At 35.3% G+C, this 20,482-nt stretch overlaps 1 protein-coding gene and 1 long non-coding RNA gene across 6 annotated transcripts; one reads left to right on the top strand and one right to left on the bottom strand.

Annotated features, from left to right (window-relative positions):
- Positions 1-3,117: 3,117 nt before the first annotated feature.
- On the top strand, positions 3,118-9,580 carry LOC118683563 (uncharacterized). 2 transcript variants are annotated; one of them, XR_011396716.1, is made up of 3 exons: positions 3,126-3,271; positions 3,346-3,526; positions 9,289-9,580. It is a non-coding gene; the product is annotated as an uncharacterized lncRNA (long non-coding RNA). The 2 variants fall into 2 exon arrangements; XR_011396715.1 differs by lacking the exon at positions 9,289-9,580 and having other exon boundaries at positions 3,118-3,271; positions 3,346-3,587.
- Positions 9,581-12,195: 2,615 nt separating this feature from the next.
- Positions 12,196-20,066, bottom strand: LOC106620343 (apoptotic chromatin condensation inducer in the nucleus). 4 transcript variants are annotated; one of them, XM_070110592.1, is made up of 4 exons: positions 13,112-20,066; positions 12,838-12,963; positions 12,567-12,642; positions 12,196-12,490 (listed from the first exon to the last, which is right to left on the bottom strand). In XM_070110592.1, the coding sequence occupies exon 1, from the start codon at positions 15,560-15,562 to the stop codon at positions 13,757-13,759; it is 1,806 nt and encodes a 601-aa protein (XP_069966693.1). In that variant the 5' UTR covers positions 15,563-20,066; the 3' UTR covers positions 12,196-12,490; positions 12,567-12,642; positions 12,838-12,963; positions 13,112-13,756. The 4 variants fall into 4 exon arrangements, with proteins under 4 accessions (XP_069966693.1, XP_014094287.2, XP_036232579.2 ...); XM_014238812.3 differs by having other exon boundaries at positions 13,170-20,066; XM_036376686.2 differs by having other exon boundaries at positions 13,179-20,066.
- Between the last annotated feature and the right edge of the window lie 416 nt (positions 20,067-20,482).

Raw genomic sequence — 20,482 nt, 5'->3', positions numbered from 1 at the left:
GACGTTTACTGTCAATGCGGTGAGCAAACGGGTAAATTTGTGAATACAGTACATGTTGTATGTATGTATGTACATCGTGGCTAGAAATGTTTTTATTTACGACGAGCAACTCAGCTGAGCCCGAATGGTGTTTTGCATACTTGAATGCAGACAGCTGTGTATATGTATGTATGCATTATTGAATGTATGCAAGTGTTTTCGCACTTCATATTGGAATCATGGATAAAATGATCCGAAACTCTCTGATTTGAGAGAGCGCTGTCGAAGTCCAAATTTTTTATAACATTTGACAGTGGTGCCACTGTGGAAAAAATATGTTAGGGAATTTTTATTACATTTTTTGAGAATTTATAATTTCCACACCACCGCTGAGGTATACAAAAGTCGCGTTACCGAAGTTAGTAGGAATAAAATCACAATAATTTCCAAAATTCACAAATAATATAATAATATACAAAATTCATCATATAAGAAAAAACTTAAAATTTGATAAACAAAATATCACATTCACATATAATAAAGCTGTTGACAGCAAATATTTAAAATAAATAAATAAATATAACTAATGCCTAATATTTACATATTTACATATATAGAAAATACCCTCCACCCAGTTTTCAGTAATAATTAATTATTTAAAACTATAAGGACCGAAAAGAAAATAAGAGCTTTGAAAATAGCTCAACTTTATATATTTACATATATGAGAAAAAAATTCAAAAAATAAAGTTTACACACATATGCTTGCGTAGGGATTTGAAGATATTTTACCACCTACTCCTAAAAGCCTAATCTACCTACAAGTGAGAAACGCATACAATTTTCGACTTAAAATTAGGGGTGCTAAGGCTTCTATTATAGAATTTTATGAAAAAGAAAATTCTGATTCTTACGAATAATGTTAATACTAAATCTGTGTTGATGTTGTCACAACAAGAATACGGTCTTGCACTTTTTAATTAATCGAATAAAATCTACCTATCCTATGACAAGTTGAATCAAATTCCTTTAGAAAATTGATTTCTAATTTTTTTAAATAATCTAAAAATCCCTGCGGCGGTCTTACCAAACTACACCTGTCAACTTGTCTTTGTTGAATAAAAGGAAATTGGCTTGAAATGTCTTCTTTTCCTATATATGGTAAGGGGGGAGCAAGCGTGTGTCTTATAAATTTTTAAATAAAGATAACCGCAGAAATATGCAAATGCGTTTTCTTTTATAAAATCGACTTCTAAATCTAACTCTAAATTTTTTCCTATTGCTATCCGATTAAAAATATGGCCTAGTCGTGGTAGACCTTGAAATTCTTGCCAAGAAAGATCCCGTACCACATTGTCATTGCACACACTTGCTATTATTTGGTGAGACTGTGCAATTGAAAAATTTTCGTTTTGTGGAACGGGTTTGCAGTTCCCTTTACTACGATATTGGCATATCTTAATCCCCAAGATTTTTTGAAGAGGTTACAAAACATGTAAGGTGTAATCCTTACACTTCTTCCACCTCCTCTTCTAATATGTCCGAAATAGTGTTCAAAATTGTCCTGGCAAAGTCTTCTCGTCTGTAGGTTAGTAAAGCCTGACTGTGACAAAAACCGCCACAAACGTCTTGAACTACGCAACGCACGGGATTTTGGGAATCCTTATTATAAAAATAAATAATGGCATCCCAACTCACCGGACGCGATTCAAAACTGACTTTATTTTTTGAATTTTCTAAACAATACCTAGTTCTTTTTAGAAGGTGGGGGCTATCAAAAAAAAATATATATCCTTGCCATTGACCTGAGAATATAGGCGCTCTTCTGTTACTCCTGAAATCCTAGATAAATATACAAAGTTAGATCCCTGGTCTGAAACAAAATGGCAAGGTATGAGACCTAAGTTTTGTATTTGGGTGATGGCCTCAAATATATATTTTTTGGCAATATCCCCTTTACAGGATTCATGGACAATGAAATAGGAGAGTGGGTGTGACCAAGGCATTTCACCAATACCTTGAACCATAAGAGTCATTGCGCTATTAACTATTCGCGACGTGCGATTTTCATCGCTATCCTATAATTTTATATATAATATTTATTTTCTTTGACATTCCTTTCATTTGAAATTTTAAATAACTAATCTCCTGATCTTTTTCTTCTAATTTAACCCTCAAACTTGCGTTTTCCTCCATTACCTTTTAAATTTTTCTTGCGAAGGATGTCAAGCTAAAACTAGTTTGACATCCTTTTTCTAATATAATATCGCCCATGGAAATATTTTCCAAAACTCCTATTTCCTGTGGTTGTGCGTCTTCGGCTACAGACGCTAGTAATAATAGGTCGCCCGAACTTGAGGGGTTCTCGACTATTTTGGGTTCAAAACCTGATATGCTTAATTCAATAGTCGAATTAGGCTTCACAAATTCTACCTGAAAACTGGGTGTAGGAGGTAAATTTAGGTCTGGAACCGCAGTTGGTGACAGTCTCTTCAAATACTTCACTTCATCAGAGAAGTGACGGTCACAGGCATACAAATATTTTGATTGTATCTCCTACACCCAGTCGTTGCATCCAAAGAGTATACTTAAATGCAAACAAATATACCTTAAACCTTAATAACTTTACTTATTATACTATATTTGAAAATAAAAATCTACTAAATAAAACTAATATTGCAACATTTATTAGTATTTACGATACTTTCTACTCTCGTTTCATTTAATTACATTTATATTTTATAATTAAAGTACTATTTACATCTACGCTACTCAAAACAATATATTAAATTGAATTTATTAAATATTAAAATTCTATTTTCTAAATTATGTTACAAATAGGGAAATTGAAAAACCGTCGCGCTCCTACGCACCCAGCCACACACCGATATTTACATTTAAGCATTTTCCTATAATTTGTTAGGAAAACTTTATATAATTGGGTACATATATTTGCTACGGCTTTAATAACATACTTATCAATTTTATTTTATATATACACACTTATACAAATATTTTTAATTTTATGAAAAACAATATCACATTAACTATTGCTGCTTCAGCATTAAACTTTCTTATGAAAAATAATGAATTGATTTTGTCAGTTATTTTTAACGGGATTTTATCTGGCAGTTCATTGTTTTGGTTGTCATCTGTTCAGTAGCTCATGAATTCGTGGTTTTCTTGGCAGCACTGAAAGTTCATGAGCTCTCTCAGAAAGCAAAACGAGGAGTTTCGGATCATTTTATCTATGATTGGAATTCGTTAGCGAACAGAAGTAAAGACAGTGCTGGTAAGAATAATATATTGTATAATATGAGAAGCCGGAAAATAACGTTTTTTGTTTTATTAATTTTTTATTTTTAGAATTTTTTATTTTTATATGGATACGCCAAAGGTGGGTGTAAAGCTTTCACAGATATTATTAGCCCGTACCAACAATTATGCCCGATTAACTGTACAATATAAACTGTACAGCGCATACGTGGTAAATTACCACCCCTTGCTCTCAGACCTGTGTTTCCCTGCGGAACTACCGTATGTGTAGGTAAGACATGTGGCTTTCAAGAAGAAATAAAACACATAGTATATAATGTTATGACTAAGAATTTAGTTTTATTATAAAGATAAGGGTTTACTATTATGTTTTAAAAAACAGGCAAGTGACAGGTGCGGCTGGCTCTAATACATTCCAGCCGAGAGACCCAATTTTCGACCACTTCTTGGCGCCACGCCAAAGGCACAGGACGAGAGATAATGCGCTCACTTAAAGATTCTTTTAATAAATTGATAGTTTCGTTGTCTGTGTGGCATGTAGCGTCTTGTTGGAACCAAATGTCGTCCACATCAACATCTTCCAATTATATGGCGTTTCCCATTGACCGCCTTCATTTTTGAAGAAATATGGAGCAATGATTCCCACTGCCCATAACGCACACCAAAGGGTGACTTTTTGAGGATGGAACGGTCTTAAGAATGGCTTGTTAATTATTATCACTCCAAATGCGACACTTTTGTTAATTAACACTAAACCTACCGACATATTATATATACCTATTTCTACCGATGGCGGTCAAATGACCGCTTTTGAAATAAACAGTCTTTTCCAGCTGAATGTAATTAATACAGAATTTAGCATAAACAATTAACACCAAATAATTATCATAAAATTATTAAAAAACATTTATTTTTCGGACTTTAGGAGTACATTTTTAGAAAGAAGGCTCGAAACTGAAAAATTATACATACATGTATATGTATGTTACTTTAGTAATTTACATATGTATGTAATTATCCTTATTCAAACTAAAATAAGATTTATTCGTTGTCGCACTTTTTACAGATGGAGGGTCTTTCCCGTAAGCATTTTCCACAAACATATTTTTTACATGTAGAACAAATATTTATGGTTTTATTTTTTTTTGCAATATCCAATTTAACACGATTCGACTTTCAGAAATTGTAGTGGAATCTGCTGAAGTTTTCGCCGTACTTTTCATCTTTTTTTTTTTTGGTCGTGTACTGTATTCGTGGTATTCGGTGTAAACCTCCTCGGTCCTCTGCCAACTGAAATGCTAGTAATTCCTTCTTATTCGCCCGAATAGTTCCTACTAAGGTAGTTCTTTTTGATAAAAGTTTTATTGTGTAGTAAAAAAATTATCGGTGGTTATATTTCTTCCGCACCCTATATATGGTTCAGGGAGTATGTATACGCTCGTAAATGATTCGCGTAAACAAAAACCGCGACGGAGAAAGCAAAAGCGAAAGAAAAAAAAGTTAAATATCAGTAAAATTCAAAAATCGGCCACCATCGTCGACGATGACATATGCTTCAGGTGTCCCTTTAGGGACAACGCCAATTTTTGAACTTTAATTGAAGCATAACTGTGGCGTAAAACGACGCTTTACTTGTTATAATGAGTAATTTCTATTTCTTGCATGAAACACTATAATTTTTTGCCTCTGTCACTATCGCTGCCACAGCTGACTCTGCGCCGCTGTCAAACGCACGGGTCTCCCACACAGTTCACTCACCAACAGAGAACCAAACGCCACTCCTCAGAATAGAAAATGCCGTTACTAATGAAGTAACAACAATAATTTATGCTTTACTACGGCGGGGTGGCTGATATTATATCCATACACATATGTATGGGCGAGTGGGGATTTATGTTCGTGTCGACCGCAACAGATCGCTGGCTACCCTGTTATTGGAGACCATAATGTGATTACTATTTTGATGTAACTTTCAAATAATTGTACTTGTACTTGTAAATAAATTTTATTTTTTAGTTTGAATGCGTAAGTGCGCCGACCAATGCTTTAGAGTATTGAAGATGATGGTTCCGCGCGAGCTCTAGTTTACATACAGTAATTATTTGAACAAGATGTACGGAAATGCGAAAAAGTTTTACTTCTAAAACAATTTATCTTTTTAATTCTTAATTATATGCTTGTGATTAAATTATTTTTTCAATATTTAATCCCGTATTTGGAATACGAAACCCTTGATTTAAAGCGGCACCCATTTCTAAATTTTCTGTAAAAATGATATTTTAATTCAACACTTTAAAGTTATTTGAATAAAAAAAATAATAAATTTTGTTAATAACACACTTTATAATTCGCTTAGAATGCGGTATTCAGATCTCTTTTGCATGAAACTCAAAACTATCAAATCTTGTTGCTGCTTTGTGAATGGATCATCTACAAGACTGAATCCAATGTCAATGTGGAACTTTAATCCGAAATAAACCTCCTATCGCCATGTACTGATCCCCCTTTGAGCAATGTTCATACTTTTATAGTAATCTCAATGCATTCAGTTACCAGTTGCATTTACTTGGCCGCACCTCTGTGGTCTTTTCAGCCATAAGTCAATGTTGGAAATCATCCGGAACGTCCAACCTCCATTTCGACTGACTTCCCTCCGTCTTTGCCAGCTCTTCAAGCTTTTGTAATCTCTGCTCGATAATTTTCTCTTAGGATGATAAGTCCGTTACAGGCTTTTTAATCTCATTGGCCAAGAGATCTAATGGGTGTAAGCCCGCGATTACAAGAGCAGCATCTTCCGTTACTAGGTTTGCTTCTACGGAAGTCAAATCTATCACTGAGTGCCGTCCACCTTTGTTGAATGATGCAAAAACTTTTAGTAAAGTTTTGCCCTTATTATTTGTTATTTTGCATCCCCATTCAATAGCCGAGGCATTAAAATCGCCGGCTATTACCAAATTAGTTTTACTTCGGGCATCAGTCACTAGATGGTCGATGATGTTCAAATTCTTCATCATTGATGCTAGGAGGCAAATATCAACTATAGATACTTGTATTAATATCGCGAACTGTTGCTCGAAAAATGCCATTTGAAAGGTGTGCGTTTTCCAGCTGCGGAGAGTTAGGGTTACATTTCCTTATAGCCGCTTTATTTCTTGAGTGCACCTTCACCGGTTTTGTATGGTTCGCTGAGCAAGATCAAATCGATCTGCTTTTCAAGGACTAACTATAGGACTTAGGAAGGTCCTGTACTGCTTGACGGTGGTGTAGATTACGTTGTATAAATCTCATCTTCATTTTAGGGTTTGCGCCACTTTTTTGTGTACCGGGCATGTAACTCTCCCAGTGAAGTGATCCGTTTCCCTAGAGCCTGCGTTCAAGCTATTTAACTTATTGAGGCAGTCTGTATATACCCATATTCTTCTATATGCTCTATAGTCTACATGTTCTAAATGAATTACCAATGTTTTAAGCTTACAACAGGCTGAACATCACCTATTTTCAAAAATTCTTGATTACGTATCTGACAAATGGAGGATCCTGTATGTTTAAAGTCTACTTCGAACGAATATATAAAATCAGACAGTTTCCAGAAATTGTTAATAAAACGAAAAATTTTTAATCTTCATCAATATTTATTTTATCGCATTCAAAATATGCTTCTTCTGAAGCGATTAATGTATGCCACCATTTTTTGTAATCATCGAAACATGCCTTGTAGCGGATCGCCTTCTGTTCCCTCTGCGAATTTTCTTTTACGGCTTTAATTGAGTCGAAACGGGTTCCACGGAGTAATAACTTGAGTTTTGGAAACACAAAGAAGTCGCATGGGGCCAAATCCGGTGAATACGGTGGTTGATCGATGGTATTAAACGAATTTTTGATCTTAAAATCGTTCATTATACTCTGTAGCAACATGTTGTACCATGAAACCAGAAAGTTTTCGGACATAATAATTAAAAATCTATTAATCTAATTTTTAAAATGATAAAAGAAACAAAGCGTTTTTTGAAGAAACTCTGTGACTTATGAGTTGGTAGTTGGCAACGCCGGTATACTTTCATATGTATATACATTTATACAAAACTAGTCAAACAACTGAGCGTATAGATGGTGAGGGCGAGTGGGTAGTTGGCGTACAAACAAAGCTGGAAATAAACACCTATACTCGAGTAAATTATTTTGCCAACGTTCCAAGTATACTTTTAAAAGTGTGGTTTTATGGAAATAATTTTTATCTTGTTGTTGTGCTCCATATACTGTCAGCAATTTGTTCGAAATTCATATAAAACTCTCTTTTAATCGTTTTTAGCGCGCATGGCATGTTGTACATTCGATAACGTCTCCCCCGGGATTGCTTTTAGGTGTACATATATCCGTTAGCCTTTTTAAAACCTCTAGCATGAAGGAGATGAGGCTTATTGGTCTAAAATCTTTTACGTTATCGTGTGTTCTTATATCCGGTTTTAGTAAAAGCACCACTTTAACTATTTTCCAGCTTCTCGGTATGTAGAATAGTTGGATGCTGGTCTTATGTATATCTTTTCTAACCTTTAAACCATTGGCTCCTTAGCTTCTGCATAGGGTCAATGTTCCACCAAGGAGGCGATTTCCTCTTTTAGAGAACTGTTAATTTCTAACTTTTCCTCCTCTTCACCTAATTCTTGAATATTATTGATTTTATTTTGATATTTGCTATTTACTAAGCTTTTTGTTGCTACCTTGGTAAGCTTATCCCATGCTGTTCTTCTAGCGTTTCGATATTGGAGGGGAGTATTGGATTTCTCGCGAATGTTGAAGAATATCCAGAAGTTCCTCGGGCACTCTCCAGTCATCAACGACCAGGCAATCTGTTTCTGCTGATATCGTTAGGTCCAAGGCTTCTTCCCAACCCGCAAAATTTACCGAGCTTGGGAAAATAAAAATTAGCATATCGCCCCTATCACAAATTTTTAAATTGCTATTTAGTACTTATATATTCTGAAAGAACGACTTACCGCTGGTGTTTGTGTTGGAGCTTTCCTATATGGTGTGCTTCGCGTTGGCGTCACATCCTATTGGAATGTCCTCCTTACTGTTCTTCTTTGTTAGTCTTAAGTCCTGGTCGTGGGTCATGTAAGAAGAAACCATAAAGATACTCTTTCTTCCTCCACCTTTTCCACTGTGGTACATACACATAGCCAATAAAGTCACAATAAAAATAGGTAATTCAGTACAATTTTTTTACATGTACTTCTATCTTCTTTTATTCTTAAGTTCAAAATGCAAAAACAAAAATGTATATCCTACTGTCGTCGTCGACCTCTTCTGTGTCAACTTCGTCAGCCGCTTTGTAGCCTTGGAAGATTTCCATCCTGGCCTTGCGGATATCGAAGCTGATTTTGTGGTCAGCTTCCGATAGAGCTTTTATCGACTCCTCGCATATGGCCATTAATATTGATTTGCTGGTTTTGTTGGGTTTTTCCTCATTGAGCAGTCGTCTATACCATATACAGACCTGTTTTGCAGCTTGATGTACCACAGGATGCGAGCACGAGGCCTCCTTGGGATATGCTTGGCGGATATAAGCCTCAGTTTGAGGATTACGAAGGCATCGCTTAGTCAGCCACACTATCCGTCAGAAAATCGAGGGAGGCTTGGTCCGACAATCTGACGTCGATCTCCATTCATCTCTCCTGTATGGTGTTCGGTGAGGAGTTCGCGTCTATGACACCCATCTGCATGCTGTCTCTGACCACATCACTGATGTACCTTGTTGTTGTTGTATTGTTCTGCTTTTGTTTGGGTTTTTGGAGCAGAGTTTCCGTCTCTTCATTCTGAGAGCGATTCCTTTTCGGGGAAACTTACCTGCGTACTGGTTTCGACGGGACGTTCTGTTTGTTTTATTTTCAAGAAACTTTCATATTCCTCCACTATCAACTGAGGTGTCGGCAGCCTGATGCTTGGCAATATTACTAAGTATAAAGACTGCCCTCTATTTCCGGATTTTCCTAACTTGATTCAAGGACTTCTTCCTTTCCTTTTCTTATTTTGCAGCCACTGCATTTTGGTTGGTACTAATGGCTGGTTTGGAGGTGGCTGTTTTTCGTTTGTGCTTGGGGTACATTGTTTGGTACCCGCTGTGTTTGCTGCTGTCTCCACCGGTGTACTATCATTGTTACATCCGGGAACACTCTTAATCGTCTCCTGGCTGAAGGCGAGGAGGGTGTCTGCGTCGGACCCCGATACCAGTCCTAGAGGACTATATTTTTTTAGTTGTATTTTGTACATCACTTTAACAAAAAAAAATAAATGCATGTGTTCGTATGTATAAAGAAATAAATAGTTATATGCAATTTTTATATTTTTCCTAATGGACTCTGTATTCTTGATTTCCGGTGCTTCAAAGTATTATATTTTTACTCTGCTAACAGGTCCTACGAGAGTAAAAGGAATCGAGACATATTGTATGATAATACGTAGTATATACTTGTAGTATGCCTATCGATGTCAAAAATCTAATGTCATGAAAAAGAAATATGATATAAGCATGGTTTCAATTGAAAATTAAAAACTTGTTTACCTTGGATCCTTTGTTTATAACAAAACCAGAAACTTCAGCGTATAAATCGGTAGATTGTGAGCTCGATCGGGATATTCGTGAACGATATGTCCAACACCTTCCATTTTACAATCTTCCAAAATCATTTTGTCAATTGGGTTCATCGTCTTCGATGTTCATATGGACTTTCGGAATTTAGATAACCACTTACGAATTATTGTTGCACCTGGGTAAATACGACAATTTGACAACTAAAATGTTGTATGTAGTGAATCAATTTTTGAGATCTAACCACAAAACGTCTTATAGAAATTAAATTATGTTTTCAGCCTGTCTGGCATATACATATACTAAATATACTATGGTATAATGCCACAATACACTTGACCCAACCATTCTATATGGAATTGAGCGACTAAGCACTAAAATGCGCAGATAAGGAGCTAAAATTTATTTTAAGAAATTCAAGCACTAAAATGTCGATCAAAAATGAAAACAAATATTAGAAGTAAACAATGCTGGAATATATACTTTCAAAACTATGGAAATATAATATAATAGATGGAAGAGAGTCACACAATTACACAGGACATCAAAAACAGGTTTTCTCGGCGAGCATGAGCTGGAAAGCAACTCATTGGCGATTATATGAGTCGTACGTAGACTATTAGCAGGGATAATGGGATGCCCAACTCTTTCCAGTGTGAGAGCGCCTCAAAATTAGCGTTTTTTATAACATTTTCCATTGTAGCCAGATGGTACAAAATAATAATTTTTGGGAATTTAAATTAAAATACCCATCATTTATTAAGATTATATATTATTATACATGTATCCGTTAAACATATGCAGAAACTTTTTATACTCTTTTTTTTGTGATTTTGTGATTTATTAAACAATTGATCTTTGAACTTTCAATACGGAATCAAAAGAATAAATGTATTAGCTCTCAATTAATAAATGTTTTTAAAAATTTTCAATTGAAAATCAATACCACTTAGCATGACATCACAAAAGATATCATCACATACATTTCAATTTCGCGTTTTCTTTCATTTTCATTGTTTTCTAATTTTTGTTAGTGATCTTCAACAGCAGCACAAATCTCTCTGTTTACATATTTTTCTGTAGGATTTTAATCTGGCCGTCCCTCTTTTTCCAATTGCTAAACGTCAGACCTACTGAACTTTGACAGTTGCTTGAGTTCAGTAGGTTTTGACGTTTATCAATTGCGCTCTCATTTCCAGTGAGAGACGAGTTGGGCATCTCCTTATCTCTGCTATTAGCGCCATCTCATCATTATTATGCACGGTGCAGCAGAAAATACAAGAACTTTGCAATGGATTGCTGACCTATTAATTTTAATTTTATTTATAAGTTGTCTAACCATAAAGTGATAAACTATATTTGTGTACAAATATGATGAATCTGGTATAATAATATTAATTTTATATTAATACAGATTAATGTTTAAAGTCTGAGATTAATCAATCAAAAGAGAAGTCTAGTGAGTAGTATTTTTTGCGTCTTCTAAGCTGTTGACTATTGTCCAGCGGTTGGATCGCAAGCACATTTTCATGGATCATGAACAAACGAAACAGCTGTTTTCCTATGTGTGAGATCACCTGGTCGAAATCTGCCTTTTTTGACACAGGAACTATCCAAAATATTTTCGAAACAAATATATTGCATATTTATTGTTTTTCCTCACCACATCTGAGGATGCAATGTAGGCGTGTTATCGATCTTTTATGGGTGTTCGGTTCCCCAGGAGGCCTATATTTACCCGTATAGTATAAACAGTTCTAAATCAAACTACTTTTCATAACAAATATAACTAGAAAACACATGTATATAAAGTCAGGTTCACTTCATGGATAGTGATTACATTAACAATATAAGTCGAAATAATCACCTTAAACCAAATTATATATAAACGATCGGGTACAATCCATAAACAACATAATAATAATCCAAGCAACGTACTAATTAACACGGCAACACACTGTAGCAGATTTGAAGCATTTTTAGTAGTAAAATATTAGTAGGCAACCCGTATCAAGTGTGACTTCAGTGGTAGGGATAGAAACAGCGAGAAAAAGTCGACTTTTGACTTTACAATTTTTCAATTACTGAATCATCGATACTGATGCTGGTGGGGTTACATTTGTGTCAATAAGTCTTTGCACAATATTGTTGATGCCATGTCCAATACACGAAATGCCATAACATATTTCTATTAATTTAGACCTCAAATTTTCAATCGTTTTACGCTCTTCCATATGATAAGCTACTAGCTTAACGGTTTTTATTTCAACTCCTAATAAAAATTACAGATGAATGAATGATATAAAATTTTATAGAATCGTTTGTTATGATGATAATTGACTAGCCTTTCAAGTAGTGGACTGTCAAACCGAGATAACTATTCATCGTATGATGCTGTGTCCAAATATCTGTCGTTAAGCAAACAGACTTAGCTTGTTGAATCTCGACCTTAACTTTATTAGATAAGTCCTGGTATTTTTGAATCATCGCTGCTGTCAATGTCGGTTCGTGTGGCAACCAAATACAATGGCTGAATTTTGTTAACAAGCGCTTTGAATCCTGCTCTTCCTTTAGTTGATAAAGGCATATTATCAATAGCGATCATGCGAACAAGAGCTGTTGTTACTTGGTTATGTTTCCAACGTCCAACTGATAAGTGACAAATAAAATAATAGTCAATAAATTATTTCTTCAACTAAAGTCCAAAAATTAAATTAATGAATACCGGCAAAAGCAGTAGCATTATTTATACAGCGATCAAGATGCCCCTGATGAATATTAAGATAGAGTGAGGAAGTTGACTGAAAAGAAAGAGTGCTTTTATTTTCTATAGAAACTGATGAATGAGAAGCAGATGATTCAATAGCTATCAAAGCCTGGAAAGAAAAAAAACTCTACTTTTTCACAAGAAAAAAAATTAACCAATAGAAATAATCTTAGAATCTTTTGATAAATTTTAAATAAAATCACCAATTTAAGTAAATATAACTAATTACCGTTTTAGGTTGAATCACTAAATCATGTTCTCCACCGTTTGCTATTTTCCGTGACGGAGTATCTTTGTTTGAAGGAGCATTAATTTTAGGAGATGATTGCAGGTGCTTCATCATAGTTGATGTGCTCTTATAAAATAGAAATTATTTTTTTACATATATTACACTTTACTTTATTGCCATGGTCGGTTTTGGAACAATAATTCCAGATAAAACTAGGAGCCATAACAATACAATTATAATTAAAATTTGATTTCTGGTCACTAAGGGTACACACAGATTAAAATTATATGGAAATGATATTTGCCTCGGTTATACTTATTTAAAATGGTTACCAAGAATACCAGCGATGATATTTTTATGATCCAATCAGCCAACAGTATTTCAGTTTCTCGTACAACGCAAACAAGTGCAAGAAAGACAACTTGAGCAACTTTTAACAAATTTCACTATACGATAACAACTGTTTAAAAAAAGTCGAAGTCATCGAGTGAGAATCGATTTTAATCGTTTCGTGAGATGTTCAAGTCAAGTCTAAAAAGTCCATTATTTTCATTAAAAGATCGATTCCATAAATCTTTATATATTGTAACGGATTTCTCGATAAATCGTCTACCTGTAACTCACTCTTGAGTTCGATCACTGGATTGTTAAATAAAAGTCCCAATTTAATGGCTACACACTTATCTTTATTTCTAATTCCAACAACACTTATTGCTACAACTTCTTACTTATAGCTTAATTGCTCTTATCACGACAACACTTTAACTAGAACTGTGTTTGCTGCACAATCCGGCAGCCCTTAGATAGTAAATCTGTGACAAAACATTGCTTCTAGAACATTCTGGCAACTACGAATTCGGTAACTAGTTGCTTCTGGCAGTTTATCGTTCATTCGATTTTGTTCTATCATCTATATTCGTCACACTGCCCTCCACCTAAGTCTGATCGTCCCGATTAGACATATTTGCGATACCAAACACAAAGCTTTTATGTCCCCCATCTCGTCTTCTAGGCTGGTGCTGACATCGTTAGCCGTTCTTCTCTGCTTGGAGTTAATTCCATCCGTTTTCCGGATACTCAGTTTCTGGTACATCCCTTGACTTAAAGCTGACTTGAGATTCCATTCTTGATCAGAACGTAACTCCATTGGAACACCGAATCTCGTTACCCACTTGTTGATGAATGCCTCCGCCACTGGTTCAGTCTCTTGGTTAGGAATTGTGTATACTTGTGGCCATTCATTGAAATGGTCCTTGACTACCAAAACATGATTATTTCCTAATTTATTGGTTGGGAATGGACCATCTTCATACACGCCTATTTTCTCAACTGGCGCACGCGAATTGTGCTGTTTCATCTGCCCATGACTCCTGGACCTTGATCCTTTAGCTACAATGTTCTCAGCATATTTCGCAATCCTTCCTATAGCTGATTGACAACCAGTCCAATAAAACCTTTGCTTCAAATGCTCCAAGGATTTCATGTCTCTCAAGTGCCCTCCTCTTGGACATTTGTACTGCACGTTAAGAACATCAGGAATTCCAACCCTTGGAACAACCATAAGTACTCGGAAGGATTGCCCATTTTCGCTTTTCCATACTCGATGCAAGCAGCCATACACTAACTTTAAACTGCTCCGTTCTGTCCAATATGATTTTGTGACTGGCCTTCTTGTAGTTATTTCTCCAATCGTTGTACATTGGTTCAACTCCACCTTATGTAATGCACCTTCCAATTCTGGATCTTCTTGCACAGAGTCATCCGTTTCAGGTTCATTTTTATGCTGATCTTCCACCTGTGATGGTATACACGCTTCCTGCTCTTCCAACTGTAAGGACACTTGTGCTGGTATCCAAGCTTCTTGCTCTTCTAACTGTGAGGAACCTTTTACTGGTTCACACGCTTCCTCCTCTTGCAACTGTGAGAACACCTGCCCTGACATACGCAGTTCCAGCTCTTTCGACTGTGAGGACCCTTGTACTGGTACACACGCTTCCTCCTCTTGCAACTGTGAGAACACCTGCCCTGACATACGCAGTTCCCGCTCTTTCGACTGTGAGGACCCTTGTACTGGTACACACGCTTCCTCCTCTTCCGACTGTGAGGACACCTGCGCTGGCATGCGCCCGTTCAGTTCTTCCGACTGCGAAGACACTTTTGCTGGTATACAAACTTCTTGCTCTTCATACTGTGAAGATCCTGGTTCACATGCTTCCTCCTCTTCCAACTGTGAGGATACCTGCGCTGACATATGCACGTCGAGCTCTTTCGGTGCTGACAACTGTGCTGAAAAACGTGCATGTTGCGCTGCGAACAGCTCTTCCAAATGCGTTGACAATCGCGTTTCTAACTGCGTTGACATCTGAGACATACGTGTATCCTGCTCTTTAAATTGTGTCGACATTTGCGTTGACATCTGAGACATACGTGTATCCTGCTCTTTAAATTGTGTCGACATTTGCGTCCCCGTCTGCGATATTGCAGAAAAAAGCATGTTCATGTCCACCATCTTTGACGAGCATTGAGCCTCTTCCTTTTCTTCTATCTTTGTTGTCTCTTCTTCTAATGCCATGTGAAAGACATATTCCTCAACATTAATGTTTTCCGCCTCCATGGCCTCTCTCAACCGTGATTGTAATTCAGTTTTTAATCCATTTGTCGCCAAACCACGTTGTTCCAGCTCCTTTTTCAGTTGTGGAATCTTCAGATCGTTAAACTTGGCCATTTTTAAATAATTATCTCCTTGGGAATTTATTTGACAATCCCACTTCTGACACCAATTGTAACGGATTTCTCGATAAATCGTCTACCTGTAACTCACTCTTGAGTTCGATCACTGGATTGTTAAATAAAAGTCCCAATTTAATGGCTACACACTTATCTTTATTTCTAATTCCAACAACTTAACACTTATTGCTCGTTATTCAAGCTTACAACTTCTTACTTATAGCTTAATTGCTCTTATCACGACATCACTTTAACTAGAACTGTGTTTGCTGCACAATCCGGCAGCCCTTATATAGTAAATCTGTAACAAAACATTGCTTCTAGAACATTCTGGCAACTACGAATTCGGTAACTAGTTGCTTCTGGCAGTTTATCGTTCATTCGATTTTGTTCTATCATCTATATTCGTCACAATATTATATAATATTATTTACATTTTTGGATTTGCTTAATTTTTATGATATAAAATATTTTGTTGGGGTGATGATAAAATTTAATGAACTTAATTATTTAAAATTACATACAGTTACTAACTTTGGTCCTTTGAGCCGGATAAAGAGTTCAGTCAAAATAAGCCTTGTCATTAAAAAAAATGCAAGCAATATAAAAATAAGAAGTCCTGCTTGAGAAGCAAACAGACTATATACATAATTTGCTCTAACAAACCAATAATTAAAAGTCCTTTTGATAGGCATACAGGCCATATATAACATTGGTCCTTCGAGCATAAATAAAGAACTCGGCCAAAATAAGATATATACCTATATAAAAAAAGAACCAGACCTGTATTTACAAACCATGCATAAAAAAGCCCTGATAAACTATAGGCAAATTAAAAAAAACAATAAGACAGGTGTATATTCCCGCAGTATAATTTCATCATATAAGCCGTTTTAAAAATGATGAAACCAAGGCAAACGCCCGATTAGAAACGGATACCGTGTTGAATGGCAAAATCTCCATTTTCAAGAGGAAAATTGAACACCTCAGAAAAGTTATGGATGATCTCAGCAATGAAAGAATAATTAAAAGTGATCACATCAAACTTTGGAAATTGTATTTCTTTCACACAAAGTACCTAACAGAATTCTCTCTGAAAGTTAAGAATTTGTATTTTGTAATTGTTGCGGAATGTTTTCAGGAGCTTGAAAATTGTAAAAAAAGATTACAAGAAGAAGATCCCGAAATTACTTACCGGTCTCTGCAACGGGATGTGATGTTGGAAGAATATATTATAGAAGAACAGCCCGAAATTTATTACCGCTATGATTTGGAATCAAAAATATTTAAAAACGTTCCAATTTTCTATCTATCTTCTGAAACTGAGGAAGAACCAACCGAATCGGATGAAACAGCAGAAGTAAAAGAAGAAAAAGAGAATTCGAATGAAGGTACACCAGAGTATCTTGAAATAGAAACACAAATGGAAAATTTTACTACTCCCTCAAAAAACACAAAAAAAAATGGAATCAAGAGGGGAAATCCAATGGCGTTTTTCTCCTCCAACAGCCTCACATTTTGAAGCGCTTGAAGATGAGAACGGAGAAGAAGTAATCGAACCCCTTTTGAAACACGAAGATGAAGTAAATGAAAAAGAAGAAGAAGATTATGTACCGGCTACAATGACACTTAGTTAACGAACACGACACGAATACAAGATGCGGTCACCTTTCCAGCAGTCACTTTTGTCGCTCTGGAGTATGTTCAAATATAAACATGTGCGTTGGTGCCAACACATATATTTAATTAGTTAAGATAGTTTTAAAAATTGTATATAAATTTAAAAAAATCAGAATGCTTTAATTCTCACTGAATGTAAGTTTATTATTGCCGCCACCAGTATTAAGGAATTTTAGAAATTACATACAGTTATTTTTCCCCCATAAAATTGCAGCAGACCCTAATAAAAGTAAATCGTTTTCCAAAGATGACATGACAACCGAACGATGTGAGTGCAAATATAAAATAATGATTAACTTGTTTATTTGAACGCTTGCGTACGAGACTTCACTCACACAATGCTTAACGTAATTATTTGACCGTCTCCAGGGTACTTAAGTAGTACAGAATACTCAAAAGAAGATAATTTAATTAGGATTAGATGAATTGTGGCTTAAAGGTTTTAGGCATATATTTTCCAGATATGCTAGCACCTGCTTATGTAAACAATAAGAGAAAATGGTAGAGGACCTCCACCAATTATACTTCACTTTCTTTCACCTTTATCACGAAGTACAAACCTAATACACCAGCAGTAATAACGAATGCAATCGGTTATAAACACATTGTATGTATGATACCCCTCTTCTACCGCGGAGTAAAGAGTGTGTTATGGGGTTAGGTACGTTTAAGAGGTTCAAAAAAAGTTTATTTTTACTATTTTTTTAATATATACAATCATATATTTCATTTAAACAATTGAGAATATCAAAGATACATATTTAACAGTATATTATGAAATTTTTATTTGAAAATTCCGAAAACTTAGCCGTTTCATTTCCTTTGAAGTCTCAAAATAAAATGCTCTTGCCGTGAACAACTCATTATTGGTTCATCTAAAATCAAAAAAACTAAAAATATTTCGTTAGTTCATGGATAAATCTCGTTATTTGACGAAAAAAAAATTAAAATTTGTATTTTTGACAGACTTTGAACAAAAAAACAAATTTTTTGGTACAAATTTCCAAATTTTCCTAAATGGACAGTTTGGTGTGGTTTTTGGTCTGGTGGAATCAACGGGCCGTAGCTCTTTCGAAATGAAGCTGGTTACTGTCAATGGAGAGCGGTATAGATCGATGATAACTAACTTTTTATGGTCGCAATTGGAAGAAGTTAATCTTGACAACATTTGATTCGATAATTTCAAGAAATCGTGACATTGAATGGCCTCCAAGAAGTTGTGATTTAACACGATTAGACTACTTCTTGTGGAGTAATTTGAAGTCATTGGTCTTTAGCAATAAACCAGACTCTCTTCCAGCCTTAGAAGTCAATTTTGACATACGGCTTGATTTAGTGGAAAAAGTACTCGAAAATAGGGTTCATCCAATTCGTTCCTGCAAAAGAAGTCGTGGAGGCCATTTGAATGAGTTTATAGTCAGAGCGATTTTATTTATTTTCTTTTTGCCAACAATTAATGGACAAATTATGTCAAAGATCTCATCAAAAGTTCAATCTGAACTGAACTTTTTGGTTAGTTACTTGTGAGATTAAAATCGGCTGTTTTCTAATTTATTTGCAATTGTATGGGATTTTGGACATACTGTTCTTTGTTCTACCTGACATTAAATCACTTAAATACACTTGTTATCAAAATAATGGAGATGCTGTGGTATACATATGTACATACATACATGCCTACTTCTATTCGCTGTTGTAGTTATATTTTTTTGTGTTCTTTTTTCATCTAATTTATTTGAATTTGAGTGCAAATCGTTAGGTCGCGTTGTTTAGGCTTTTGACTTTTTTTGTTCTCGATAATTCCCGAATATCACAAATAAGTGTTGTTTTTAGATTCTCAAAATAATAGGAGCGCTCATTTAAAAGTAGCGTAGAATGAAAACTTAGTTGTTCATTGTGACGTAAGTGATGCAAAAGTACCTTCAACTCTATTTTTTATTAATTCCTTTATTTATTTAAATTGTAGAAAGCAACATGAATTCATCCAGAAATTTTAAGTGAAAAAACATACAAGGTAGTACTAATATTATCGGAAGCCAAGTTACGATGCTTAAAATAAAACTTAAAAAAAAAGGATGAACTTAGTTTAAATCCAAGTATCCTTACTATTAACCGACTTTTAACGGATAATAATTAAATAGCATACAGCCCCAAATCCTTTTCATACAAATAAAAGCCTAGCAGCACGGATTCAATTTGCAGACCAACACATTCGATGGACATCAGAAACATAAAACAAGTAAGGAAGGGCTAAGTTCGGATGTAACCGAACATTTTATACTCTCGCAAAGTCAAATGATATACTCGTTTTAGATTTCTTTGTGGATCTTGACGCCTTGTTCTATGTTGACCGATATTTCGGTAAAAAGTCAGCTATAAGCACTGGGGTCCACATATTCAGTACCTAGGGGCTTGAACAGTTTTGATTCGATTTAGACAATTTTTGGTCACAAAGTGGTATACTTTAAACGTTATAATCATTGTTGCTTGATTTGCATACTGGAAAGTGAAAACATCAGATGGAATTTAAAATGCTGTTATATGGGAAATAGGCGTGGTTGTAATCCGATTTCGGCCATTTTAGTACTATAATATATAAATATGAGAATAATATTATGTACCGAATTTGGTTGAAATCGGTTAAGCAGATATCAAGATATGGGGTTTCACCTTAAAGTGGGCGGTTCCACGCCCACTGACAAATTTTGAACGTGGTTCCTATAAAGTCATCTCATATCATCCCAGAGATAAAAATTTAATGTCTCTGGCTTGTTTAGTGCTTGATTTATCGCGCTTTTAGTAGTTTTTAACAGTACCGTTATATGGGGAGTGGGCGGGGTTGTCACCCGATTTCACTCATTTTCACACCGTCGATAGAGATGCTAAAAACATTTGTTCCCAGTGAATTTTTTTTATTATGGCTTCAGTGGTATAGGAGATATGCACATTTAACCTATTGGGGGGCGGGACCACGATTTAAACTGCAGATGCCCCTCCCTAATGTGATCGTGTATACCAAATAAGAGTCTTGTATCTTGTTGTGAAGCTTAGTTATGGCAATTTATTTGTTTTTGATTAATAACGTTTTGTGGGCGTGACAGTGGTCCGATTACGCCCATCTGCAACACCAACCATCTTACGGTATCAAAAAACATGTGTACCAAGTTTCATAAAGTATCTCAATTTTTACTCAAGTTACTGCTTGCACAAACGGACAGACAATGAATAACATTTTTTA

This window comes from Bactrocera oleae, chromosome 5, assembly GCF_042242935.1.
Source record: "Bactrocera oleae isolate idBacOlea1 chromosome 5, idBacOlea1, whole genome shotgun sequence".
Taxonomy (NCBI): Eukaryota; Metazoa; Arthropoda; class Insecta; order Diptera; family Tephritidae; genus Bactrocera; species Bactrocera oleae.
The sequence above is the reverse complement of the archived record's forward strand: the minus strand, read 5'-3'. Positions and strand labels throughout refer to the sequence as shown.